Source organism: Hesperophylax consimilis, chromosome 21 (assembly GCF_061612785.1).
Source record: "Hesperophylax consimilis isolate HC1 chromosome 21, BYU_Hcon_1.0, whole genome shotgun sequence".
In the NCBI taxonomy this organism is placed as follows: Eukaryota; Metazoa; Arthropoda; class Insecta; order Trichoptera; family Limnephilidae; genus Hesperophylax; species Hesperophylax consimilis.
In genome coordinates, this window is record NC_142856.1 from 27,831,011 (window position 1) to 27,858,295 (window position 27,285).

Genomic DNA, 27,285 nt, shown 5'->3' on the forward strand with positions numbered 1-27,285 from the left:
TACATACAAACGAAGGACTCGATTTGCCAGAGTAAGCCACCTGGCGTGCGAGATGTTGCCTGGGTTTCGTTTGGCCAACTCTTCAGCAATAGAATTGTCTTCCATATTAAATTGAAATTTCATTTGGGAACTGTAATAACATTTATAAAATTTTCACTAGGCCTATGTAAATACTATACATAACTTTGATTTAAGGTTTTGAAGCCAAGATGAAAGGACGAATACTTAAACAAGTCAGTAAATTTGCAGTAGAACAAGAAAACTGCCACTCATGTCGTATGGAAAGTAATCAGCAACATTTTGTACTTAGTTTTTATACTACATTTTATGACATGTTATAACCTTTTATACTTTTGTAATAAACAACAGTAATAGCAAATAACATTAGTTTCTTTCAACACCTTTCTCATACAATTTACACCGTCCAACTATCTTTTTTCAGGTATAAAACATATTATATATATATATATAGTATATATGTGGTATATATTTTTACTGTATGTATATAAGAATTATGTATATATATATTGTCTCATTTTATGCCTTCTGTAAGAAAAGTACAATTAATTTTCCGGTGGTTTAAACTTAAAAAAAACATGGTTCATATATTTACACAAAATTACAAAATTTCATCAAAATTAACAAACTTTAGGGCTTGTGCGGGAGACCAAAATACCATATTTTATAAAAAAAAATCGTTTCTTACTTATTTTTATGACCTAATATTACTGTTTTTAACTTGGAATAAACACAAAAGTTACGATTTTATTTTTTTAAATTTAAAAAAAATTTGATATTTTTTGAAAAAAATTAAAACTTTAGGCCTTGTGCGGGAGACCTAAACATTTTTTTAAAAATCCAAATTTTTTTGTGGTAAGTTGTGGTACCTAGTAGCAACTTTATTTCAACTTGGAATTTGAAAACAAAAAAAAAGTTAAAAATCGATACACCCTAATACACAATTAGCGTGATTTAATCCAATATAACTGGTAGACTTGCGAAATAGTCGTACAAAAGGTCTAAATTGTGGTTTAGTTGTTTGACACTTATATAACGACTGTTTTTTTTTTAAATAAATCATGAAATTCACGTTCGCGCACAACGGGTTCACTGGTTTAGTAGTAATTATTTTTAATGTTTGTTATTTAGATTCACTTTTCACTATGTTTATTACGATTGTTTGTTACCTTCTTTTGTATGTCAGAAGGTGTTGATATAAAACACAAATTTAATTCCATTAACTCATACATCACCATCAAAATTACAACGAAAAATCATTGAGCCATTTGAAATTTATCAAAATTTTAGTTTAATCAATTAGCGAGTGAGTGTAAAAACCCTTGAAGTACACCATTTATTTTGGCTTCATCAGAGACCAGGTTCAATGGAAAACTCCATATTTTGAGAAAAGGTCCCAAGAGGAACTGTGTCATCTGCCTCGAAAAGGGCAGAAAAAGTTGGACGACGGAATACAAGTGAGTACTGTGACACGTGCCCTAACGAGCCACGTATGCATTCTGAAATACGAGCCGTACTATACTTTATTAACATACAATCTATTTTTTTATGTGAATTAGCACAACAATCCCAACTGCACCCAACAGTATGGAGCCAGTGATTTTATCGCATCCACAATAGGGTTTTGTTGTGAAGTACCTTACTATTTAGATCTGGTCAACAAACACGGCTAAAGCCATTTCAAGCCACGTTTAATTCTGAAAGGTAGTCCTACACCAGAGCGATACTGAGAGTATCGTCCACTCTGGAACATGTCTCAAATATACGGAATATTATTTTTAATAAGTAATTTGTTTTTGTGAAATTTTCAAAACATTTTAAATGCAATAATCTTTTCTGTATCGCTTTTCACAAAACTTTTATTTTTGATAAAACATTTTAAAATTATTTTTCTCCCTTTAAAGTCCTGGAAGGGTAGAATAATTAATGAAACTGAAAAGCCTTTGATCCCAAATAACGAGTTGGCCCAATTCTAGTTTAAGAGAAACGAATTAAATTGGTACAACCTAATATTTATTAACAAAGTTCAATTTAAAAGTGGCTTTACAGTGGTTTTTTTTTTTAAATAAACGTTGGAATTTCTTACCGACTTTCAATTTTTTTCATGTATACTATTTTTGCTGTTTTGATGGACTATATTTTACATTTATTATTAAATAAAACAAACACTTTGATTTTACCACGAATTTACTAAATTTATTAGAAACTGAAATATTTTTCTAAATAAGTTAAGCCAAAACTATTATGATCTTTAAGGAATTTCTAAATTTATTTAAATTTTTCTCTATCTGAAAAATCTAAAATACAGATTCACAATTCAACCCAAAAATGGTTGAATGTAACAAGAAAGTAACTAATTTGTAACTTACATTTGAAGCGTTATTATACCCTCATTACCAGAAAAGGACCATGAAAAGAAACTAGTAATTTTCTACCGAGAATAATGCAGAAATCCGAAATAATCAATTAACGAAATAGTTCCCCCGATTCAAAAGTCGCCCCATAATGCAGTAGCTTTATTTTAAATAACTTTGAACAGTAAAATTATTATTGTTCCAAGAAGCGAAGCTAACAGTCCACAATGGAGTTCTAGCACATATCCTGATGTATGGCAGTGAGACACGGAACTGACAGAAAAAGGATGAAAGTAGACTGAATACTGTAGAATTAAGATCTCTGAGGCATCTGTGTGGTAAAACCATTTATGATCGAATGAGGAGTGTGGAGACCCAAAAATAATACTAGGCTGATATAAGGGTAAATAATAAGATAAAGAAAGGAACGCTCTTATGGTTTGGGCATATAGAGCAAATGAACGAAGAAAGGAGTGTAAGGAAAATATATTACGCAAATGCGAACGGTAGAAGTCGGAGACGCCTGAGGAAGACATGGCGCAATCAAGTGAATTCGAAACATGAGTCGGGTCATGTCACGATCAAGTGCATCAGATGATAGAGTCGGGCAATGTTGTCTGGGTCAGAATAATGAAAAAAAATATGTGTGAATGTGAATAAGGCAATGACTATGTACCAATACCGAGTTGTTTGGCGGTCCATCCTCTCTGCCTACCGCTGCGAGGAATCGGCGTGATGGTTAATTAGAAATAATTATTTTTCATTTGGGACCCCTGTTCTGGAACCAGTGGTAGAATAATACTAAAAGCTTTTATCGAAATGAGTTGTTCCATTAATTGTTATTCGGGAAATGGAACAGGCCCTAATTCCGTGTTTAACATTTCACCACTAAGTTGCCAGAAAGCAGTGGTACGTTTCATTCCCGTTATCACATTTTTGCCACACACGGTACTCTCACAACACGTGTTTAATGTTAGATATTTCATTACAATATAGAAATAACTCACAAAAGGAAATAATATGTTAATCTATATTTCATATTATGTAAAAATAAATAGAATAAAACACAAATAACTTTGTTTACATCACTTTAATATATATAACCTCTACATGTTTCATGAACAAAGTTCACCTCATCAGGAGCAAGTATATACTAAATTCAAAAATTAAATATAGATTACAATTGAACAGTGAAAGAAGTGGGGAGGGGTATAGAAAAATTAAAAATGAATGTTTATTTGTTTGTTTGTCCCCTATATACTCAAAAACTACTAGACCAATTTCGCTGAAATTTTTTTATTTTTTATATAGTTTGTTTTCTTTTATTGCCAGAATGTTTTGGAGAGCGGTTTGAATGATAGAAAAAGTCGGGGTCGCCCCAGGAAGACTTCGTATTATCTTTGCAATGGAATGAGATACGAATTCGAATAAAAGATGATATACCAATGTGGTATACAGTAGTGAGAGAGTGAGAAAGACGTAGCATGGTCAAGTGAAACAAAAATTTATAAAAAGCAAACTATTCATTTCTTAAGAACAATATTATTTTCCCCCTAAATATTGACCCAGTTTTCAGGTACACTAGAATTCAGAATTTCAAAACTGGAGAAGCAGTAAACTAAAACTTAGTTAACTTAAAATTAAAAATAGTGGACAGGATAGACCTTTCTGGGAATTCTCGCATAGATTTTGCTCTGCAGGTAAAGTGATAATGAATTGCACTCATCTTTGCATTAAACAGCTGGATTCAGCTGGAATTATATTGTTTGACAAGAGAGGGCACCACTAGTCCTGATTGTCATCTTCTGAGTTTAAATATTTTTGTCACAAGTATGTGGCAGTACTTTTAGAATTACAATGTGCAAATTCAATATTATTCTAAATTCTACTCTCTTGAGAGCTGGTCGTGGCAGATTATAATTTAATGGTGCAAATGCAAGTGTTATTGTGCCGATTGCCGTCCGCTGCCGAATTTGGAGATTAAAGAATCGCTGCAAACTCAATGCGAGTGATATATTCTGTGAGTTCACTATTTTTATGTATTTGGTGGCTGGATTATATGTGTTATATTTATTAAATTTGTTACTTTTCCTGCAGAGTGAATTTTGTAATCAACCTATTTTTTCATAGGGAATTAATTATTCCCTGATGGTCTGTGTGGTTTACAAGCCAGATCATCACCAAAAACTTTACTCCATACCATTATTAATCTTAGCCTCGACCATCGCCGGGTACACGTAAACTAGTAACTCATAAAGTAAATTCACTAGAATCTCCTAAGTCTGAATTACATTTGAATCGTTTTTTTTTTATATTAAAAAACGAAATTACTCAATTTTTTTACTTATAAATCTCTTTTTGATAGGATACATTTTTTTATTCCTTAGCCTCAAATATTTTATACCATGTTCAGTATATTTCGCAATATATTATTTTTATCGCTTTTAGTTAGTTTTAATCTAAATGAGTTCTAGTAAGCAAATTTAAATTACATCCACTAACTTTGTATGGTGTGATGCCCCTGATGAGATACACAAATTGTGCCGAAAAGGACACGCGCTTTGAGATTTATCGGAAATGATATAATTTAACCCCTTCTTCTCTAATGTAAACCCTTTTTAAAAGTTTTTAATGTGTTATATACCCATCTCATCACACGCGCGTCATTCCTAGCGAGATAGACAATTAAACGTCAGCACCGATATCAATAATGTTGATACATATATACAAGGTATATCAGCACGCACCCGAAAGACTTTTTGACCGGTGATTCCTGATTATATTTGGAGTAAAACTTTAGATGTCATTTTGCTGTGTGACGAGAATTTTTTCAATTAAAAATTACAATTTTCTATCACACGTTGCCACGCTGCAACTGATCACGTGATATGCGCTCCGTCTCATCTGTGCGGTGGTGATGGACGGCGGTGATGAACGAGACGGGGTGTGCATCACGTGATGCGTTCGGATGTACCCAGTGGCGACGTGTGGTAGATATTTTTTTGTTAGTAAAAAAAAGTCTTTGGACCGCAAAATGAGATAGACTTTTACATATATTATACGTACGTATAATATATGAAATTAATTAAAAAATAGTACTAATCTTGAAATTTCGAAAACGATGTTTATCGATCGGAAAAAATATATTTCTTCACCTGGTTCCCCTTTTATCGGAGGTTGGCTATAATCAAGGCAATATTATTGCACATCAACGACCAACTGATTGAACGACCTCCGTGGTCGAGGGGTAAAGCTTTCGACTAGCAAGCCGAAGGTCGCGGTTTTAAATCCCGGGGTGCGCAAGTAAATTTTATTGATTATTTGTGTTATTTCACAATTTATTCTTTTAAAATAATATATAGTATACTTGTGGCACTTTTCAGAGTGGAAGATACTATCAGTATCGTCCTGGTGTAAGACCACCATTGAGAATTGAAAAATTGATTGAAATGGCTTTAATCATGTTTGATGACCAGATTTGAATAGCCAGGTACTCCCCCACGTTCCTATTCCCCATCTCCTTCCCCTCCCCACAACCTACAGCCTCACAACATACCCCAATTGGGGATGCCATAGTCTCACTGGCTCCAGAGGGTTGGGAGCAGTTAGACTATTGTGCGGTATTCATATAAATTTAAAAAAAAACTCAGTCCTGATTCTGAGGTGTCTTCTCCTGCCTTGTTTTCTATTGAAAAAATGACGCCGCAAAAAAAACTATTTTTTGCATGCTTAAATGACAACTTTACCCTACTCATAAATTTGCTCAGTAAGTTTCTTATAACTTACGCTCACGTAACATAATAATAGTTTACATGTTTATTTACAGTGCCATTTCATAATATTCTCCAATCTCTTTCTGTTTACTTACTTCCAGCCACAGGTAGGTAGGTAATTGATATATCTTTACAAATGCAAACATACAGATAATATGTTTATCCAAGAGTTGAATCAGATATGAAAGGATCGGATAGGAAGAGCCCGGAGATAAGTAAGGGATATTTATTACGATTTAGGATGAGGGTATTTTGTATTTTTACGGAAAATAAGGTCCTTGAGCGTAATTTGGATTTATTGGGCATAAAGAAGAGGCTTAGAAAAATGTTTTGTCTAGAATATCAGGAAATGATAAATGCGCTTAGATGGATCTTGTGATATGAAAACAAACATTTTTCGTTTTATCGAAAAATATTGCGTAAAATATGAAAAAAACCTTAAAATATTATTGTTAGCCTCATATCTACAGGAAAAGTGTGTAAAACACCAACTAAAATTTTCACCCACCTTTTTTTCATTCTTTTCCATACCCCATCCCTTGCCCAATTATTGAATAACAAATTATACCCACACATTTTTTTGTAGGCACTTTCAATGCAGTATAAGATTATTACGACAATTTTTATATAAAATTTTATACGGCCGTGTAACAATAATTATTGCTCCTACCGGCTGCGCCAGTTTGCTATGAACTCTTGGTAATAAACATAAATCACTGTTTCTTTATTTAAGCTATAAACTCTTAAATTTGGTAACGAGTGTATAGTACGGCCTGGAGGACAAAGTCCTCTCTATTATTATTCTTTCAAAATCTGTCTCGAACCCCACTATTCCCCGTACCTTGGTACGCACTTTGAAGGGGCGACCCTTTATACTACCGACCTCTGTCGGATAAATCTATAACCTCTTATACTACCTGTACTGGAGACATCTATGTATCATGCTTCGAACGATCACATACTGCAAGCGTAATAAAAAAGATTGAGAAAATGACAAAGGTGCTGAAGATTAAGAACATCAGGCCTCTAGGTATATAATATATACTACGCATAACAAGTTACTGGAAAGAGAAGTTAAGTCAAGGACGCCACAAGAAGACATGTCACGATATGTTGTATAAGTCTTTGAAAACACAATACCAGATGTATTTAAAAAAAAAAATTGTATTAATGGATTAATATTATAAATTGATTTAGATAAAGCTCTAAATGATCAGAAGATTGCCATAATATTTTTTCTTCCCTGTCCTTCTGAAATAACAAGATTTTGTATAGTGTTCCATTTGCTGAAGACATAGTGTCACCCTTGTTGTTTATATATTTACTTTGTTTTTCTTGGATATGACGATTTATTTACTGTACAAATATTGTCACAATGCATTCTCAAAATACCCGACTGGACTCATGTAACATGTTTTCTTTTCTTCATTCTCCTTGTTATATTCTGTATTTTTATTATATGTAGTGATTGGTTTTTACTTCTTCATCCATCTGTAAAGTGTTAACCTCGGTACAGGATTTTAGACCTAATGGGTTTAATTATTATGCGAAAACTGAGTTTTTGTATTTTCTTAGAAGCAATTAATAAATACATAGCTATAATAGAATACAAACATATTAAAACAAAAATTATCTTCAAGCGGCAAGCGAAAGAAACAAAACAAACATAATATGTCGAGAAAGAAATTAACAAAATAGAAATAATGTAGTTAGCAAAGAAAAAGTTAATTTGCCGAAAAAATCCCACCATGCCTTGGTTTACATTTAAATTTTTTTTTTTAAAGTTTTATTTTTTTTATTTTAATGTAAAACAACACATGGTTCCCAATAGCTCCCAACCATCTGGAGCCAGAGAGACCATGGCATTTCCAACTGGGAATGTTGTGAGACTGAAGGTAGTTGGAAGGGAAAAGAGATGTAGAAGGTGGGGAAGTATCTGGCTATTCACATCTGTTCACCAAACACGGCCAAAGCCATTTCAAGCAACGTTTTGTTTCTGAATGGTGCTCTCACACAAGGTCGATACTAAGAGTATCTTTCACTATAAAAGGCGTGGATATAACTGAAATAAATAAGGCATGATAACTTGTTGATAAAATGTTCAAATTATGAGTATATGAAAATGTGCAATCTGCATATGGGTAAGCATATTATTAAATTATATATTCACATATGCATACGCATAATAACATTACATTACAAAAATTAAATAGAATCCGTATTTTTAGAATTAAAATACAAAAACAAGATATATCAAAGATTGATCGAAAATTGAACAATTCATCAAATTTCAATGTTGATTTTCAAGTTCTGTGAAGGATTTTTTCAAGTTTTGTTTTATTTCAGTTTTGTCAAGCAACTAGTCTATTATGATATAATATCAGAACTTGAACAGGACTTTCACAGATCCCGATAATGAACGTTGAAATGTGATGAATTGTTCAAATTCTCCGAAACAACCCGTCCCAAGTGTTTGTACCTACAGAAGTTTTAGCACTTAAATATTAGTATCGTTGGTTTTAATCCACGTTTTTACCACATTTTTATGTGTGCTGTACGTCGACTTGTTTTAATACTTAATTTGTTTGGACTTGTATATTATAAAGCGAATTATACATTTTTGGTTCAATAACAAAGCTCTTCAAGTAGATTATTTTTTTTATTGTTGTACTCGATTTTCGTTATTTGGAAATTAATATATGTATTTTTGGTATTGTTTTCACAATATTTTATTCTTAGATAAAATAAATCTCAATTCTCTTCAATCTCCCATTCCGCCCACTTCCTGATGCGAAATTCCGTCCACAACAAGTTCCTGCCTAGCAGGACTCTTGTTTGATAAAAAATTGTTTATTACAATATTCAGGATTAGATTACGTAGGACCATGATTTGTTTTTTATTTCTCAGAAGAATCGAATGCCAAGTGCGTGAAGGACTGCTGGTTTGTTGTTCCACGTATAAAAATCTAAGAAAATTGAATTGATATATGTTCATATAAAAAATAATACATCATCTGTTGCTACCAAATTACCTTGGTAGAAAAATAACTGTGATAAAAATCAACCCTTAAAAAAATAAAGTTCTTTTTTTTCGACCTAGTTTCGCCATCTCTTGGGCCGGCTAGTAGCCAATTTCAAAGATTTTTTTTTGTTGTACTTTGAATGAGGTTTGAACTTTCCTCCCCAGGGACTGGCTCTTAAACTGCTGTGAACTTTTAAAATGTCCTTTAAAAAGAAATGTTTAACCGAAGATTGAACATTCCTTTCCAGGGACTGGAACACTGCTAACGTATAAGCCAAATCCTAATTGGATAGTACCAACAGTTGTTTTTTTAAATTGAAAGCTCGAAATTTTTTAACATAATGTCACTTAATTTCTGTAAGATACGTGTTTGCGCGCATGTATCTGTGAATGAGTACCACCATTACATCTTGCACTGTCATTGATAACGAGTCTATCTAAGGAGTTTCAGCATGGTCGGATGTCAGGAAGTGTGTTAATTTCCTCTTCTAAGATTCCAATTCATTAATTCAATCAAGATAACAAAATCGAAATTCAAATAGATGTATTTGAAAAACTAACGCATATCATTTTGATGTGATCAAATGTGGTGTATCAATATGTGGTAGTCGTATCAATATGTGGTAGTCGTATCAATATGTGGTAGTCGTATCAATACGTGATAGTCCTATCGATATGTGATAGTCGTATCAATATGTGGTAGTCGTATCAATATGTGGTAGTCGTATCAATATATGATAGCCGTATCGATATGTAATAGTCGTATAAATATGTGGTAGTCGTATCAATAGGTGATAGTCGTATCGATATGTGATAGTATGTATAAATCAGAAATCAAATGTGTCGATTCAGACAGCGTCATGAAGAAAATTGAATGACTAGGAAATAAGGAGAAATTCTCAAACCATCGCCTAAGAAATATACGTTGTCCGTTCTAAGCTTATTGTTAGAATGTAATGTTTTTTTGTGTATCTAATTGATTGTATTTTTGCAGGTCCGGCACGCTCCAGTTGTCTCTTTGAAATCTCCACCTGATTTAAAGCCGGGAGGAAAAGCAAAGGAAGGAAGTGACCTTCAGCTTGGTGAGTTCATGATCTTGCATAATACTGCTTATAGAAAACTACTATATAAAATATAACCCCATTTTTTTAAAATATCTTTGCCTTACACCAATTCAACTTTGTCGTGTTAATATAAATTATGACTATTTAAAATAGTGTTGCCATCTCGGATGGCAAGTGATAAAAGAAAAGATACTGGACAACCTTATATACCTCCGTTGTTGTATCTCTTTCATGCTGTTTCTTTCAGCTAAACACAATTGTAGGTGACAAAGCTTTGCAAACAAATAGACAGTACACAAACTGCTATCTAAGTTGTTATTCACTTCGGCAAATAGTGCACAACTAACTTTCGTACATTGCCAAGCTTAAACTTAATTAAAAAGTACTTCATAACCCAAAATCCAGTTCATTAATTCCAAGAAAATAAGGCTTTGTGTTCTTTCTAAATTGAAAAAATGCCATCTGCTTCCCGTTATTGTTATTTCGGTATTTTTCTTCATTATTAAAGTAAAGTACATATTTTTTCTTGATATTGCTTTAATATGTATCCGAATCTTCTCTGCAATTTTCACGAGCTATTTTTGTAAACTTTTGAAAGCCAAAAATAATATTCGATTTTGCTCATACCCGAGAGATATTGATTTTCTTTGCCAGCAACGATTAGAGTAATAAAAATCTTTGGATTTTTTAATGAAATATTACCCAAGGGAACTCTACAATCTCAAATTCAAACAATTAGATCAAATATCAGAAACAAACGAAAAATGATACGAACACCGGAGAGTATCTGAGACTCACTGACCCCTAGACTCCTACCTATCCCTACCTACCTACCTACCTATTCCTACTTATTCTACCTACCTACCTACATACCTACCTATTCCTACTTATTCTACCTACCTACCTACCTACCTACCTACCTATTCCTACTTATTCTACCTACCTACCTACCTACCTATTCCTACTTATTCTACCTACCTACCTATTCCTACTTATTCTACCTACCTACCTACCTACCTATTCCTACTTATTCTACCTACCTACCTATCTACCTATGCCTACTTATTTTACCTACCTTACCTTACCTATTCCTACTTATTCTACCTACCCACCTACCTACCTATGCCTACTTATTCTACCTACCTTACCTTACCTATTCCTACTTATTCTACCTACCTACCTACCTACACACCTACCTACCTATGCCAACTTATTCTACCTACCTTACCTTACCTATTCCTACTTATTCCACCTACCTACATATTCCTACTTATTCTACCTACCTACCTACCTACCTATTCCTACTTATTCTACCTACCTTACCTTACCTATTCCTACTTATTCCACCTACCTACATATTCCTACTTATTCTACCTACCTACCTACCAACCTATTCCTACTTATTCTACCTACCTACCTACCTACCTATTCCTACTTATTCTACCTACCTACCTACCTACCTATTCCTACTTATTCTACCTACCTACCTACCTACCTATGCCTACTTATTCTACCTACCTTACCTTACCTATTCCTACTTATTCTACCTACCTACCTACCTACACACCTACCTACCTATGCCAACTTATTCTACCTACCTTACCTTACCTATTCCTACTTATTCCACCTACCTACCTATTCTTACTTATTCTACCTACCTACCTGCCTATGCCTACTTATTCTACCTACCTACCTACCTACCTATTCCTACTTATTCTACCTACCTACCTACCTACCTATGCCTACTTATTCTACCTACCTTACCTTATCTATTCCTACTTATTCTACCTACCTACCTACCTACATACCTACCTACCTATGCCAACTTATTCTACCTACCTTACCTTACCTACTCCTACTTATTCCACCTACCTACCTATTCTTACTTATTCTACCTACCTACCTGCCTATTCCTACTTATTCTACCTACCTTACCTTACCTATTTCTACTTATTCTACCTACCTATTCTTACTAATTCTACCTACCTACCTATCTACTTACGCCTACTTATTCTACCTACCTTACCTTACCTATTCCTACTTATTCTACCTACCTACCTATTCCTACCGACTCGACTTATAGTATGGATAAAATAAATTTGCAGATGTGCTCTATTTTTCCTACAGCCTTACCTTTATCCTTCTTATTAAATCTTCATATAACATCTTGTTCCTTCACTTAAAAAGATCCTCCGCACAGAAATAATACAAGATTTCAAATTATAACAGTAAATAAAAAAACCCAAGTATTCTACTAATAGATAAGGTGAACTCCAAGAGCTCGTGTTTATGGGAGGAGTAAGTATATACAAAATAAAACTAATGCCTAAAATGCGATGTGGAAATAATATTCAAAGTCTTATTAAATAACTACTACGAACGTAATTCAACATACGAATTATCATAATTTAATATGCAAATTAACTGCAAACATAAATTAAAATACACAATTTTAGAGTAAGTATTATAACAATAACCAAAGTTTAACAAAAAAAAGTTAGATTTTATACATTACGTAAACTTATATTCAGTGTACAATAACGTTACTATACGTCATGTTTGAGTTGTTTCTATTCCTTTAATATTATGTTATTTGTTTTAAATAACGATGGTATTTCTCCCAAAAGAATTCATTCCCAACAGGGTTTTCATGCAATTGAATAATGTATGACGAAAATAAAGATTGGAAAATATATCATTAAAAATGGCTGACTGAAAAAAATCAAATTAGATGCTTGTATTTGCAAAATAATTCCAAGAATATTGTCGAAATTTAATATGGAGATTTTTCGTTTGATTTCAAATTGAAGTCGGTAAATAATCATTAATTTAATGCAATACAAAGAAGTCGATATAATGGGGTTTTTTTAACGTTAATAGTAGTGAATGCTGTAAAAAGTCGGGGACACCCAAGGAAGACGTGAATGAAATAATTATTTTTGATGAAATGAGGCGTACGAGATGGACGGAGAATGAGTTACAAAAAGAATGTATAACGTGAAAGTGAATGGTATAAGAAGTTGGGTATACCCAAGGTAGATATGGCACGACCAAGTGAATCAAATACGTATATGTGATAAAATGAAGCGTACGCGATGAACGAAGAAAGGAGTGTAAGGAGAATATATGACGTTCAAGCGAATGGTCAAATTTGGGGACGTCCGAGGAAGATATGTTTGATAGAGACATATCAAAAACATGGTGACCTGATTTCTAATAAAAACATGTTGACCTGATTTCTCATAAAAACATGTTGACCTGATTTCTCATAAAAACATGTTGACCTGATTTCTCATAAAAACATGATGACCTGATTTCTCATAAAAACATGTTGACCTGATTTCTCATAAAAACATGATGACCTGATTTCTCATAAAAACATGTTGACCTGATTTCTCATAAAAACATGATGACCTGATTTCTCATAAAAACATGTTGACCTGATTTCTCATAAAAACATGTTGACCTGATTTCTCATAAAAACATGGTGACCTGATTTCTCATAAAAACATGGTGACCTGATTTCTCATAAAAATGACAACTCAACGCACCTACAAAAAGATACGAATAGGTTACATAGGTAACTATTTAACCTAGTTCTTGTTTCATCACTTTTAATGACTCTATATCAGTTTTTAAAGGTGCGATGAATTGTCATTTTGATGAGATATTATGGAAACCAAAAACATGTGTGGTAAATTGTGGCGTTTGTAATGAATAAAGAAACGGGCGTAAAGAGAACGTATGACCTAGAATTGAGTGGTAGAAGAAGCCGATGACGCCCAAAGAAGAAATGACATGATCAATTAAAACAAATACTACACAAGTAAGCTTTTTCAATTCTTCCCAATAATATCATTTCCACCCTAAAAATCTACCCTGTTTTCAGGTACACTCAAAGATATTAGAAGAACGAGATATGCTATGTTGGCCGCCGGACCGTAGCCGGAGTACTACCTAATTAGGGTACTTTGAACGGTATCGGGACGTGTACGCACAGAAATCTGTTCTATGTATTAGTGCGGATACCTTAGCGCAAGCGAAGGTGTGCAATAGTATTGGTGAACAAAACCGGCGACACTCGGCAAAACAATTCCACTCAGTACGAACTGCGCATAGCACATCTCGTTCTTCTAATATCTTTGGGTACACTGGAATTCACTACCCCAAAACTTAACTTAATTATTTTCATAACCACGAACAACTCTGAATACATGTCAGCTAGTTATGTATAAAGACTAAGGATGGGTTGTTTCACAGTATTCGAACAATTCATCATATTTAAACGTTTATTTTCGGGTTCTGTGAAAGTCCTATTCAAGTTCTGTTATTGTTTTATTATGAACTAGTTGCTTGACGGAACTGAAATAATAATTTAAAAACAAACTTTGAAATTTGAAGAATTGTCGAATTATCTGAAACAACTTGCCCTTAACCATTCACTGAATACTCTTAGAAGTATAATTTAAAATACGTTCCTACGCATAAAGAAAACGAGTGTTCCCCTTATTTATACATTTACCGAGAACCCTAATAAGGAACCCTATAAGGAAAACATCAGATTATTTTCAAATACCACTAAATTATTATACTCGTAGGCACATTATTTTCATAAATATTCATAAAGCGAATTCAGACCCCGCAAGATTCCTGAAAGCATATTCATAATGTAGGAAATGTTAGGAGCAGTAAGAACTAACATGCCAAAATTAAAAATAAATTAATACGAGTTACAAAGATACCTTAGTACTACAAAAATAACCTAAAAATCCTTTCCATTGGGCGGTGGCTGTGCCACATTGTAATTAGATAAATATTGTTCCCATCGATAGAGGATCATGAAATTTAGATTTATTCTGTGTTGAATACCTACAGATTTTTTATAAAGTGATTTAAAAAAGCTGGACTGCTGAGTAACTGCTTATTTTTTTGTTTATATGCCAAACCAAATTTATATGTGATTATATTAAAAATAATGACAGTATGAAGATGTAATCTATTATAAGTACGTACAAAATAGATCAATGAATACACAAATATAAAACATGAGAATAAAATGAAAATAATACTAATAAAAATATATATAAAACAATATTAGTAAAACGTAACAGTAACATAAAATGTTAATTATAAAGACAGTGATTTTATTAAAAAACTCTTTCGGTAGTAGTCAATTAAAATATAAAATGCCTTACATAACTTTGCTTCTGAAAATAACATGAAATTATTAATGGATTGAAACTGAAAAAAAGTTACTATATTGAACCATTCTAATATAATAGTAAATTAAATAATAGGAAAAGAAATTATTTACAAAAACATGTTTTAAATCACACTTTACAAATCACAAACCACAGGTATCATAATACTCATACTGCCGTAAAAAAGCGCCATTCTGCGAACTTGTAATGTTGCAAGATATTTTTTAGTAGTAATAATTCGAAAAATAATTGTACAGTCTTTGTACAATATGTAACAAAACACCGTTAAACGGTAGTGAAGGGTTTATTTATTAGTAAGGCTGTTAGCCATTAAATATCATGTTTGCAAGAAATCCGTTTAGCTTAAACATGTTCTTTTCATTTTTCGTTTCCACAATATCAGCAAAATATTATAAATATCCTTTGAATATTTCCTGCTGCCACCGCTAAAATCCTGCCCACCGCTTTTCTCATCCTTCAGCGTTATTATTTCATGTTTTTATTTAAGTATAGTTTTATTTCAGCCACCGTTAGAATAGACTCACCCCCACTTGTTTCGGCGGAGATTCCTTTCATCCCCCTATTCATCCCTTAGCGAGCCCGAGGATGGACTGGCCTGACGGGCAGACAGGATAAATTCCATCTTCTAGGGATTAAATGGCTCTGAAATAATTATTGGTTTATGTCTTTTGCGTACTCAGTTTTTCCTTGATGAGAGACCACCATTCAGAATTGAAATATTGGTCGAAATGGCCATAGCCATATTACCTGACCAGATCCAAAAGACTCAAAGCTTTCCCTTTCCTCTTTTCCATCTCCTTATTTTCCCTAGTTCCCTCAGCTTCACCACATTCCCCAAATTGGGCATGCCTTAGTACCCAAGGGCTTTAGGCAAAATCTGGCACCTTGTAAAGCCATTATTTAATATAAAAAAGTTTACAATAATACATACCTTTTAATTATGTATTATTTGAATATCGCAAAAGAATCGCAACTGCTCCCAACTGTCTGGAGCCAGTGAGACTATGACATCCCCAATTGGGATATCTTGTGAGGCTGAAGATTGCAGGGAGGAGAACGAGATGAAGAAGAAAAAGGTGGGGGAGTGCCCGGCTATTTTGTTCTGGTCACCAAATACGGCTAAAGCCATTTCAAGCAACGTTTAAATTCTGAATTGTGGTCTTACACCAGAGTGATATATAAGTGTATATTTCACTATGGAACGTGCCGCAAATATACTATTCATTATTTAAAATGAATAAACTGTGAAATAACACAAATTAATCATAAATAAATTACTTGCGCACTCCGAGATTTGAACCTGCGACTTTCGGCTTGTCAGTCAAAAGCCTTAAACTAATTTGATAGTAAGTACGGCCCTGCAGATCGCTATGAATACTGCGAAGGGATGTTAGAACAAGGGTCTCTTCAGTCTGAAGGGGATGAAGGGACGGAGGGCTCCATCGAAATATGTTCCTTGTAGAAAGGGCGCAATTGAACAGCGATAAGGGCATTACTTTTTAAGACGATTAATTTAGTACGGCACTTCAAGTTCTTTCTGCTCTAGACAAACATTCTTGGAAATCTGTCTGGGATGAGGTGAAATGATTATTACAGAGTAAATTAAGATTTATTCTTTCATGTTTGATATTTTAATAAATATTTTCACTAATTTATAACACAATCTGTCAAACATCTTTTCAGACAGTTATATAATGCAGAATGAAAATATACAAATACGGTTAGGATCAAAGATATTAGAAGAACTCTAATATCTTTGGTTAGGATGTTCCATTTTCTTTTCCTGCGATTAAATTTTATTGTAAAATATCGATTTAATTTTAATTGTGTGTAAATAAATATAAATATATATTTTCGTGGCATGGCCTATTTCAACGTATACTGAAATAGACCAAGCTATGATGCCTATCGCGTAATGTGTCGCCTACCTTAAATTTAAACCTAATAAACCTTTACACAAGTTTGAAGTACTCGGTGTTCAGTTAGTATTGGCGTTATGAAAGGCGTGCAATTTTTAGGTCAATGGTAGCTTTTTTCAGCTCGCAATCACATTTCTATCAACATTTGACCGGTTAGTGGCTGAGTGCTTCAAAGCATTAAGTTCAAACTCAGCTATCGCGGGTTCAATCCTCTCCTAACAAAGTCCTCCTTCATTGCACATTTTATTTTATTTATAATTATATTAGTAGGGTAATTCAAAAATTGTTACGTGATTGTAATCAAGAAGTGTTTGTCTTAGATAAAAAAACACACACACGAAAAAACAATTATCCCCTCAGTCAAAAATTGGAATAGATTCGGTCGAAAAAGATATAACAATAACATGTTGATTTCCATATTGATTGTGATAAAAACGATTAAACATAAAACTAACTAACTAACTAACCGTTCCCCACAGGGATAAGCAGAGATAATGGACCGCTAAACAACTCGGTCTTGACATACACTACTTTTTTCATTTACCTTCGTCGCATACATACCCTGCTATTCATTCTGACTCTTAATATGCCGTTCGGTACGTTTACAGTCACGTCATACAGTCTCCTTACTCTCATTTCTTGCATGCCCCAACCATTTAAGCATCCTTTTCTTGAACTTACTCACTACGCTTACTATAACCTTGTATTCTTCGCGAATCTCCACATTCACATGATCATTCATGGTTTTACAACACATACTCCTCAGGAACCTCATTTCTACCGCATTCATTATACTTCATCCTTCCACTGCTAGTTCCTTAACTCACCGCCATACATCAGACAGATGGACGTGCAGAGGTGCACTTCATTATGGACTGCTAGATTTACTAGTTTGGACAGTTATTTTATTGCTAACCACGTTCTAAGCATAACATTAGTACCACACCAATATAAACTAGTATATTAAAAAATATATCGATCTTTGATGGAGACCACAGACATAGGAATTAATAGACGAGAAGATAATGGCGAGGGGTAAAATCAACTGTTGAAGAACGAAGGGAGTGAAGCTGACTGTGATTCGTCAATAAATCAATCTGACAGTAAATAGGCATCTCGCATTATAATATCACCATTGACTTCTTAAAAGTAAAATCTGCTTTTGAATGAATAGACATTTTTACATGGGAGCGCAAATTACTCGCCACGTTATGAACAAATTTGCAAAGTCCAAATTCGGCAAAAAAATTCGGTTCTATTTTCACAGTCGAATATTTCGTTTAAGTATTTAGTTAAGACACTTTTATAAATGTTCATAATTTACTTCCCAGCAACCAACCAGCTTTGTGTTTCGCGTCCAGACGTTTCTCGATGTGATAGTAACAACTGATTCATATTATACGATGTGAATATGCTTAAAATAAAGTAAAATAATGCTTATATATGGAATGTAATACGACAATTGGGTTCATTCTCTTATTCACATCTATTTTTACAAGTTTTCATAGTACAAGTCAACATTTTGCCGTGTTATTTCGTAAAATGAACCGATGATGCCTCGACCATAGTTCGCACAAGAATGATGACGTCACGTTTTCAAATTTCACCTGAGGCCATACGCGAGCACAGCCGGCTCCAATGGAACCGGTATGGGGAGTGGGGATAATACGCTTTTAATCACTTAGGGCAGGTCTACTAATATTCATATGTCTATGATGGAGACCCAATTCAATTGCTGATATCGTAGAAAAAGGTTGCGTCATTTCCGCCAATGCCTTGCCACATTCTATAGCTTGACAAATCAAACATAAATATTATTACAAAATAAATATGCCTAAAATAGTACGAACACGCACGCGTCGTTTTACCCTTATATTATCTAGCATTATTTGACGTGGTCGAATTGAAGGAACCGAGTCTGAACATGTCACGACTGTATAGGTACTAGGTACCCCCTATTTGTATTACAAAATCTAATTTCCTCTAAATCCAGTTGGGATTGACGTAGCGTTGATACATAACTGATGTGTTCGTACGAATTTGATGGCTTTCACTGAATAAATTACGTGTTTTGCGCTGGGAAAGTTACCATTATTTTCCATGGTTGAAGGTTTTATAGAATGTACATTTTATATGTAAGTTCTGATTTAAGGAAGTGGAATTTAAATATGTATTTTTTTCTAGTTTAAACACCATTTAATCATTCTAATAATATCAACTAAATTCTTTTCAACTCTAAAATAACGAATTTTAATAAATTTCACACAATTATGAAATTGCATATATCTAAACTAACATACGAGTATATATATTCAATTTTTTCTTTGGAATAACTTTTGGTGATTATTACAATCAATATAATATATCATTAAAGAAGAAGATAATACTTACAAATCTAAACGAAACATGAACAGAACAAGACACAGGAAAATAAAAAGGTAACGGTCTCAACTGGTAATCGAACCCATGATCTCAGTCTTCGTGCGACAACTCCTGAACATTTGTTTTCTTTAGATATATATTTTTTTTGTTTCTTACTTAAATAATATTATCACAAAACGTGACTTATCATAAATGCCTTTTTAATTTATTTTTGTTTCTCAACCCGCCAATGATTGGCTACATAATTTTTGAAATTTATTTTATATGCATTATTGTCATGTTCTAACCTTTTTTCTTATTGTTACAGAATGCAAAGTTGACGCAAATCCCAGCAACGTGACCTACCGCTGGTTTTTGAACGATGAGCAAATAGGCAACTTTACAACAAAACTGGTAAGAATCTTTTCCACAATTTTAAGCAACTGCCTGTATAAATGCTATGAACTCACAGAGGATTCCTTTATTTGAAGTGAGCTTCTTATAACCACGCCTAAATAAATTTCATTCACGCCTAAATCAATTTCAAAACAACAGCAAGATTCTTGATAATATTGCACACGAAGTTAATATTATGAGATTATTATTTTGATGTTATCAAAACTATGAGGGACGCAAGGGAAACTTTTTGAGCCAGGAAAAGTTTTGTTGCAATACTAAATAATAAATATGAGTATAATGTGAGATTGCTACAAGAATAACTAATTTAGTACTGCGAAGGAATCTCTTTTACACGATTATAAACAAGAATATAACTTTACTTGAGCTGACAAACTTATTTTTCTTTATAAGTCTTTTTCTGGCGTTCAGAATTGGACAAATACCCCACGAAAATATGTGTCCAGTTTTTTCGATGTTTGCCCGTTCTCATTTGTCATTAATTCCTTATCATAACAGCTCATGCGCTATATGTATACCATGAGCGATCCATGCATTTCGGCGATAATATTGATTATTTATATGATGAAACACTTTGTTTACACCAGTTTTAATTAATACCAATCTACATGTTTCAAAGCCAATCGCTTCTTCGTTAGGATAATCAAAATTAAGGAATTTTTAAATAGATAAGTATTGACAAATAAATACATATAGGCTAAGGTGATTAATTAGTTATAATTTCGACTTTATGTCCGGGTTAAATCTTCCCCACAGGAAAAACTAAACCTTTCCACGCACTTTGCCACAAATGATCATCTAGTCATCCCACATTATGCAAGTGCATTATATAAGCATAATAAATATAAAACAATATAAGAACAACATGTCAATTCACCAGAGATCAAATGGGAAAATAATTCACAGACTCCAGATATTTTCATACCAGAGAGTTCGGCTGACTGGAAATCCTACTGACTCCTCCATATAAATATTTAAAAAATCTTTCCTAATCCTACGTGTATTTAAAATTACTGATTTTTGCATTTGTATATATAAATTCTTTGACAGATCTAATACGCATAAATTTTGAATAAGAGAGCTAGGTATAAAGCCAGTAGCCAAAATAACAAATGGGAATATTTTTATAGTCTGAGAATGCCAAATTCTATTAATCTTATTTCTTAAAGCTGTGTATTTTTTTATTTTTTCAGAAACAGATTTTTAATACTATAGGAATTTGTAATAGCGACATCAATGATAATAAGTTGTTTTTTTAAATTTTGTCATGTAAAACTATATCGGGTCTATTATGACTAAACGTTCGGTCTGTTAGTATATTTTTATAATGATATAATTTATAAAATTCATTTTCTAAAAATTAATTTGGTTCCTTTTCATAATTTGGTACTATATTACGGCAGTCAATCAAGTTGTGTTTAATGACCAAGCTTTGGTGAATTATTTTTAAAACTTAATTGTTTCTTATACTCGGACGGCGCTTATACCTACAGAACATCCTAATATAATATGTTCTATAGTTTCCGGAAAAGCCAAAAATTTTCTACATAAATCATCAATGTGATTTTTATCTTTTATTATATTTATATAATTAAAGATATTATTATTATTACTATTTTGAATATTAAATTACTATTTTGCTGTATGCATACAAAATTACCTGTATGTACATAACATTTTTTTTGATAACACATTTATGTATAAATAGAAAAATGAAAAAGCGGAAAAAAATAGTGTTTTTAAATTTAATAAGGAAAAACATCTCAAAAAATATCCATCCAGCTTTTTATTCGTATAATATATATTTTTTCAATAACAAGGATAAGGATGATATTTTTAGTAAATCACGAGTTTATAAATCAATTTTAATGATTGTAACTTTTTTAATGTAGTGTAAGGATTAAAATTTTCACATTCGAATACAGTGGGTTTACAATTGAATAGTTTTGTTATTTTAGAAATTAGAAAGAATGATTGAATATTATAAATAACCTTTTTTTAAATAACCGTTTATTAATTTTATTTTTGTTATTTATACATCTTAGTTATTCCTTGACTCATTTATGTCAAATTATAAAAGTTTCCATTCATACATAAATGTGTTATTTTTAATTTAAAAAATGATATACAAACACATTATTAACAATTTTGTGATTTTATATATTTATTTAAATTTTTTTTTAAATTTTTGTAATAATTATTAATTAATCATCTTTCATCATAATATTTGTCTTATCTATTTTTAAAATCGTTAATTTTAATTATCCTAACGCAGAAGCCTTTGGTTTTGAAACATGTAGATTGCTTTTAATTAAAAGTGCTGTGAACAAAGAGTTTCATGTATATGTAATCAATATGACGCCACAAAGCAATTAGACAATTATTAAAGAAATGATAACATTAATGTTCACACCTTCATGCCATACGCCTAGAATAGTTTCATTCGAGTGTTTTGCTGGTGTTTTTAATTTAATATTTCATTTATTTATTTATTCATAAATAAATGATACAGGTAAGTTGTTCGGGAGTACAATTATATTTGTATCGTAAAGAATATTATAAACTGAGTATGAACAATATAAGCAGGTACAATACAAGTTATCATAGAGAATTATATTGTACAAAGGAGTTCAATAATTGTATGTAATAACAAGAGTACAAATTAAGTACCAAATGTTCTTTGAAAGTAGATACATAGCAATGTGTAGTAACTTTGTTGATATTCATGCAAATAAACCTGAACGGTTTGTTGTAAAACATGTTTGTAGTAAGCAAACCTTTATTACGCCAGATTGAGTGTTTTACAGAACATAACTCAATGAACACTGCGATAAAAGGAACACATCAAGAAGTATTAAAAATATGGATGTATATAAAATTGTACATTGGGGTTCGATTAGTGTATTCTTGTAATTTAATAACGTAGTTAAAGTAAATTTGTTACATAATTATAATAATTAACATGAACAATTTGTTGTACAGCACGTTTGTAATAAACAAATCTTTTTTTACGTAAACCTGTATTACCTTTATTAATATAGAATATCTTCGCGGAATCAACTCATAAGTTTTTATATCGCTAAATGACTAGGCTTTTTTGTCACAATGTTCTTTTGAGGCTGGAGTTTCCCGCTTCTAATAATTACTGAAGAGTTTCGTGTTTGCGCGTACGTCAAAAATCTTCTACGTTTTAATTTTTTTTCACTAAATGGCTTATTTTTTTCTTACTCGTCACTCTATTTTATATGTTTTTTACGTTAGTGTTCGAACGCAACCTAATACCCACATTAACTTATTTTAACTTGTTGATAATTATTTCCATTATTTTTTTACTGTCACGTAAGTGCGGGTATACCTCAAGAAATATATAGATTTTATTTTTTAAGATTTTTCTTAATTTATAATTTTTTTACAGATCATTCACAACGTTACCCGAGATTTGCATAACTCCATCGTCCGATGTGAAGCGCATAATGATGTCGGCAGAAGTGAAGACTCCGAAACGTTGGACGTAACATGTAAGTTGTTGTCTTTCAGATTATTTAACTGCGTAAACAAATGGTTTTATTGAAAAACCCCAAAACTCGCATGACTTATTTTAGTTACTCGTATATGTTCAATAACATTAGTATTCAATTTATAAAAAAATAAAGTTATTAAAATGACTCTGTCTTGGCACACACTCCTCGCTTCATTCACTTTCATGCATCGTCTCACATACTCTCATATATTCTATAACCTTCAATTTTTTTGACTCTTGACATGGCCCGACTTAATCCTGCCATGTCTTCCTGCGGCATCCCCGACTTTTTTTACCATTCACATTTGATCACATCATCCTTGCATTTTTTGCGAATCTCCACATTTCTCACACTATCATATATGCTGGTAACTACCCTGATGTATGACAGAGAGGCATAGAACTGGCAGAGGAAGTAAAATAGACTGAATTGTGTAGAAATGTGATCCGCGAGGTATTTGTGAAGTAAACAATGTACGAGTAGTTGCCACAATTTTATATTGTTCAATTCATAAATTTCATCAAAAACTTAAGGTGATTCAAATACACATTACTAAATATGAAATTGTTTTTTGTTCACAGATGGTCCCAATTTCCGTACGAGACCCAGTGACGTGGAGACTGATCTGGATGCAACAGTGACACTGACATGTGACGTGGAAGGGAACCCTCAACCGAAGATAATTTGGCTGCATGAGGACCAGGACAGATGGAGTGTAAGTGGTTTATCTTATTTACAAAATTGTGAAAAAAATGTCAAACAATCGATCTAACACCTCAAGATAACGGAAGATTAAACAAAAGCATTTTTACAAAATGATGCAAATCTAAAATATCAAAAGATGATTCAAAATAAATTTGTTAATATTATACCTAATGTAAGCCCCACGAAAATTTCTGTTAAGTGCCCTGTTATCACGAAAGGTTCATGTCAAGAATGTGGATAAAATTCTATACTTTTCAATTGTTTGAAAACGTTCTTGCAAAAATAATTTTGGAACTTAGACGAAGTCAAATAGAAATGCTAATATTTGATTGACGTCGGAAAATACAGCAAAATTCCAATTACTTTGATTAAAATCTAACCCACAAAACTTCCCGCAAACAGAAATAATAATACAAATGTCACAGCGAGCCACTTTTCCGAACTATAGCGCTTTTCATATTATCAAATATCACTGCTGCATTCCCGCTGCAATACTCAAGTTCGTTCGTTCTATTTAATTGGACATTCTACATTCTCTGCCTTCTCAGTTTTCACGTAACGCAATTATTAAGTCCCCTGCAAAGTGCACATAGCTAGAGCGCATAGCGGGCGTTCCGAACGGCTCGCAAGTTGGACCGTTTTAGTTTTAAACTCAATTATTTAGGTATCACGAATACACGCGGAATAAAATAAATGCCGTGAATTGCATACGATTTGTTGATTAAATATTTCCTTCATTGTGAACTTATAGTTATAACTCTCATATTTTATAACATTTTGCTATGACACTTTACAAAGTTTGTTACTTTGATTACAGTTCAAAATTATGTTCTTAAATAAATTAATTGGTCTTGAATTTCGTTCACGTTGAAAAGGAGCGCTCTGTTTGCATTCTTAAAATACACTGTTTTGATTCCTGTGATAAAAGCAATCATTTCTGTTATATATCTCTGTTGCATTTAATGTAGTTGCTCAGAGATGCTTTTGTTAAAAAGAACTTTTAGTTCAGCTGATTGTTTGTTCATATGAGTGTTTAGAAAGTAGTTTTAATGGTAGAAGGAGTCAGGGACGCCAGAGGAATACTTAACGCAGTATCTCTGCACAAGAATGAGACAACGAGTCAGATTAAATTCGATGAAATGCAGTTATTTAACAGAAACATTATAGTATACAGTAGTGGATGGTGGAAGAAGTGGGAGATACCCGAGAAAGACGTTAGCAATAGCAAAGCATCGCGGGGTTTAGGTACTAGTAATATATTAAAATTCATATTTGTTCCCGTGATCACTTTTTTACCTATCTATGTTAATAAGAGTCGATGCAGGTGAATTGGTATCTTACCGTGGAGATTGGTAAAGACACCTTATTATCTTGCTGGGGAACATTTGTAAACTCTATAACCTAATACGGAGTCACTACTTCACCAAGAGATTAGTTCCATGGTTGATAAAACGATACTCCCATTGTGCCTAAATACATAATGCATTAACATAAACATTAGGGTGGATCGATTTTTTGTTTTTATGTTTTTCTTAGCAGCGGGGTGTGGAATGGATGCTCTATGGGGATACTTTTAAAAGTCATTATGACAGCATTAAGATATTTCGAGTGCAAGTACTGCCCCAAGTCAATTCAAATTTTAAAAAAACAGCGTGAAACTATAAAAAGAAGGGTTTAATCTTTACTCAATAAATGTAGTTAAAATATTAAAAAAAATAACTTTTCATTTACTAATAATATTATCTACAAATCAAGAAACAATAAAAGTACCATTGTTACACAAAAAATCACAAACACTGTTAAAAAATATAGTCAAAAATCATAAAAGTTATTGTATTTTATAGTCCTTCTTCGAATTCAATACTGGCATTATACGACAAGATTCTAGCTTGTTTCGTATTCACCCTTCACGTCTTTCAGGGCCGCAAACAGCAGAGCATGATGCCGTTACCATTTTGATGCATCTTTCCGTGGCTTGCGTGTGACAGAGCATCAATCGGAACTTACACAAAATGTTGGATTCGATAATTTCGTGGTCTGCAATGGCATCAATTATAGCTAGATATCAGTTTTATAAGAGGTGCTTCTGATGGTTTTTCCCAGTAGATCAAGTCAATATAGTCTTCTGCGTTGAAATTAAAAGTACCTATGTAGCTTAAATACTCTTATTGAAGAGAATCCCAACGTAAGTTCTCGGATACTTAGAATCCGTCTGAGAGCCAACTCTCTAATCTGTCTTCGTTCGTCGTTTAACATACTAATAAGTATATTTTCGCTTGGTCAAAATACCCGTTGCGTTGAATTACGGGATCTGCCACCTTTTTCAAATGCTCTGTAAGGTAACGAGACAATTTTATGGTTTCGTGGAGGTGTCTCGCCGGTTGAAGTCTGCTCTTGGTTGTCTCGAAGGTTGTGTTTTTATTTTAAACCACATCGGAGCATACACTCTTAGCACAAATTCAGTCAATATCACCTGATTTCTGTCAGATTTTTGGTTGATGTGTAAAGTCGGAGAATAGTATTGGCTGTTGTTAACCAACGCGAATGACAGATTTTACCCGGGTTTCTTTTCGCTAAGTTTTCATTTAATTGTCCTTCGGTGATTGCTCGGCATATTTCCAATAAATAAAGCTGGTCTGTGCTAAGGTCGTCACGGGATTTTGTAATTTCATAAGTAAGGTTCATAGGTAAGTTGCATTCTATTGCTTGAAATTCTATCACAGGAAGATGTTCACAGTTCTTGAGTAACTTTCCTAGTTGGCCGCTAAAGCTTCTAGGACCTGTTGTCAATCCATCAAGGTATTCGAAAAGAAGTCTCAAACTTAACTCTTTAGCATGTAACTGACAGAACAACCACAGAAGTGGATGATGGAGCTTTCCTTCAAGAAGTCGAATAATGCAAGACTTAG

At 32.9% G+C, this 27,285-nt stretch overlaps 1 protein-coding gene across 1 annotated transcript in view; it reads left to right on the forward strand.

Moving 5' to 3' along the window:
- Window positions 1-27,285, forward strand: part of LOC149413820 (irregular chiasm C-roughest protein-like) — a 116,679-nt gene that overhangs the window by 61,166 nt on the left and 28,228 nt on the right. The window contains exons 6-9 of the mRNA XM_089644692.1: window positions 10,162-10,249; window positions 20,062-20,147; window positions 23,566-23,668; window positions 24,253-24,386. Coding sequence (XP_089500818.1) covers window positions 10,162-10,249; window positions 20,062-20,147; window positions 23,566-23,668; window positions 24,253-24,386 — 411 coding nt within the window. The remainder of the gene's footprint in view (window positions 1-10,161; window positions 10,250-20,061; window positions 20,148-23,565; window positions 23,669-24,252; window positions 24,387-27,285) is intronic.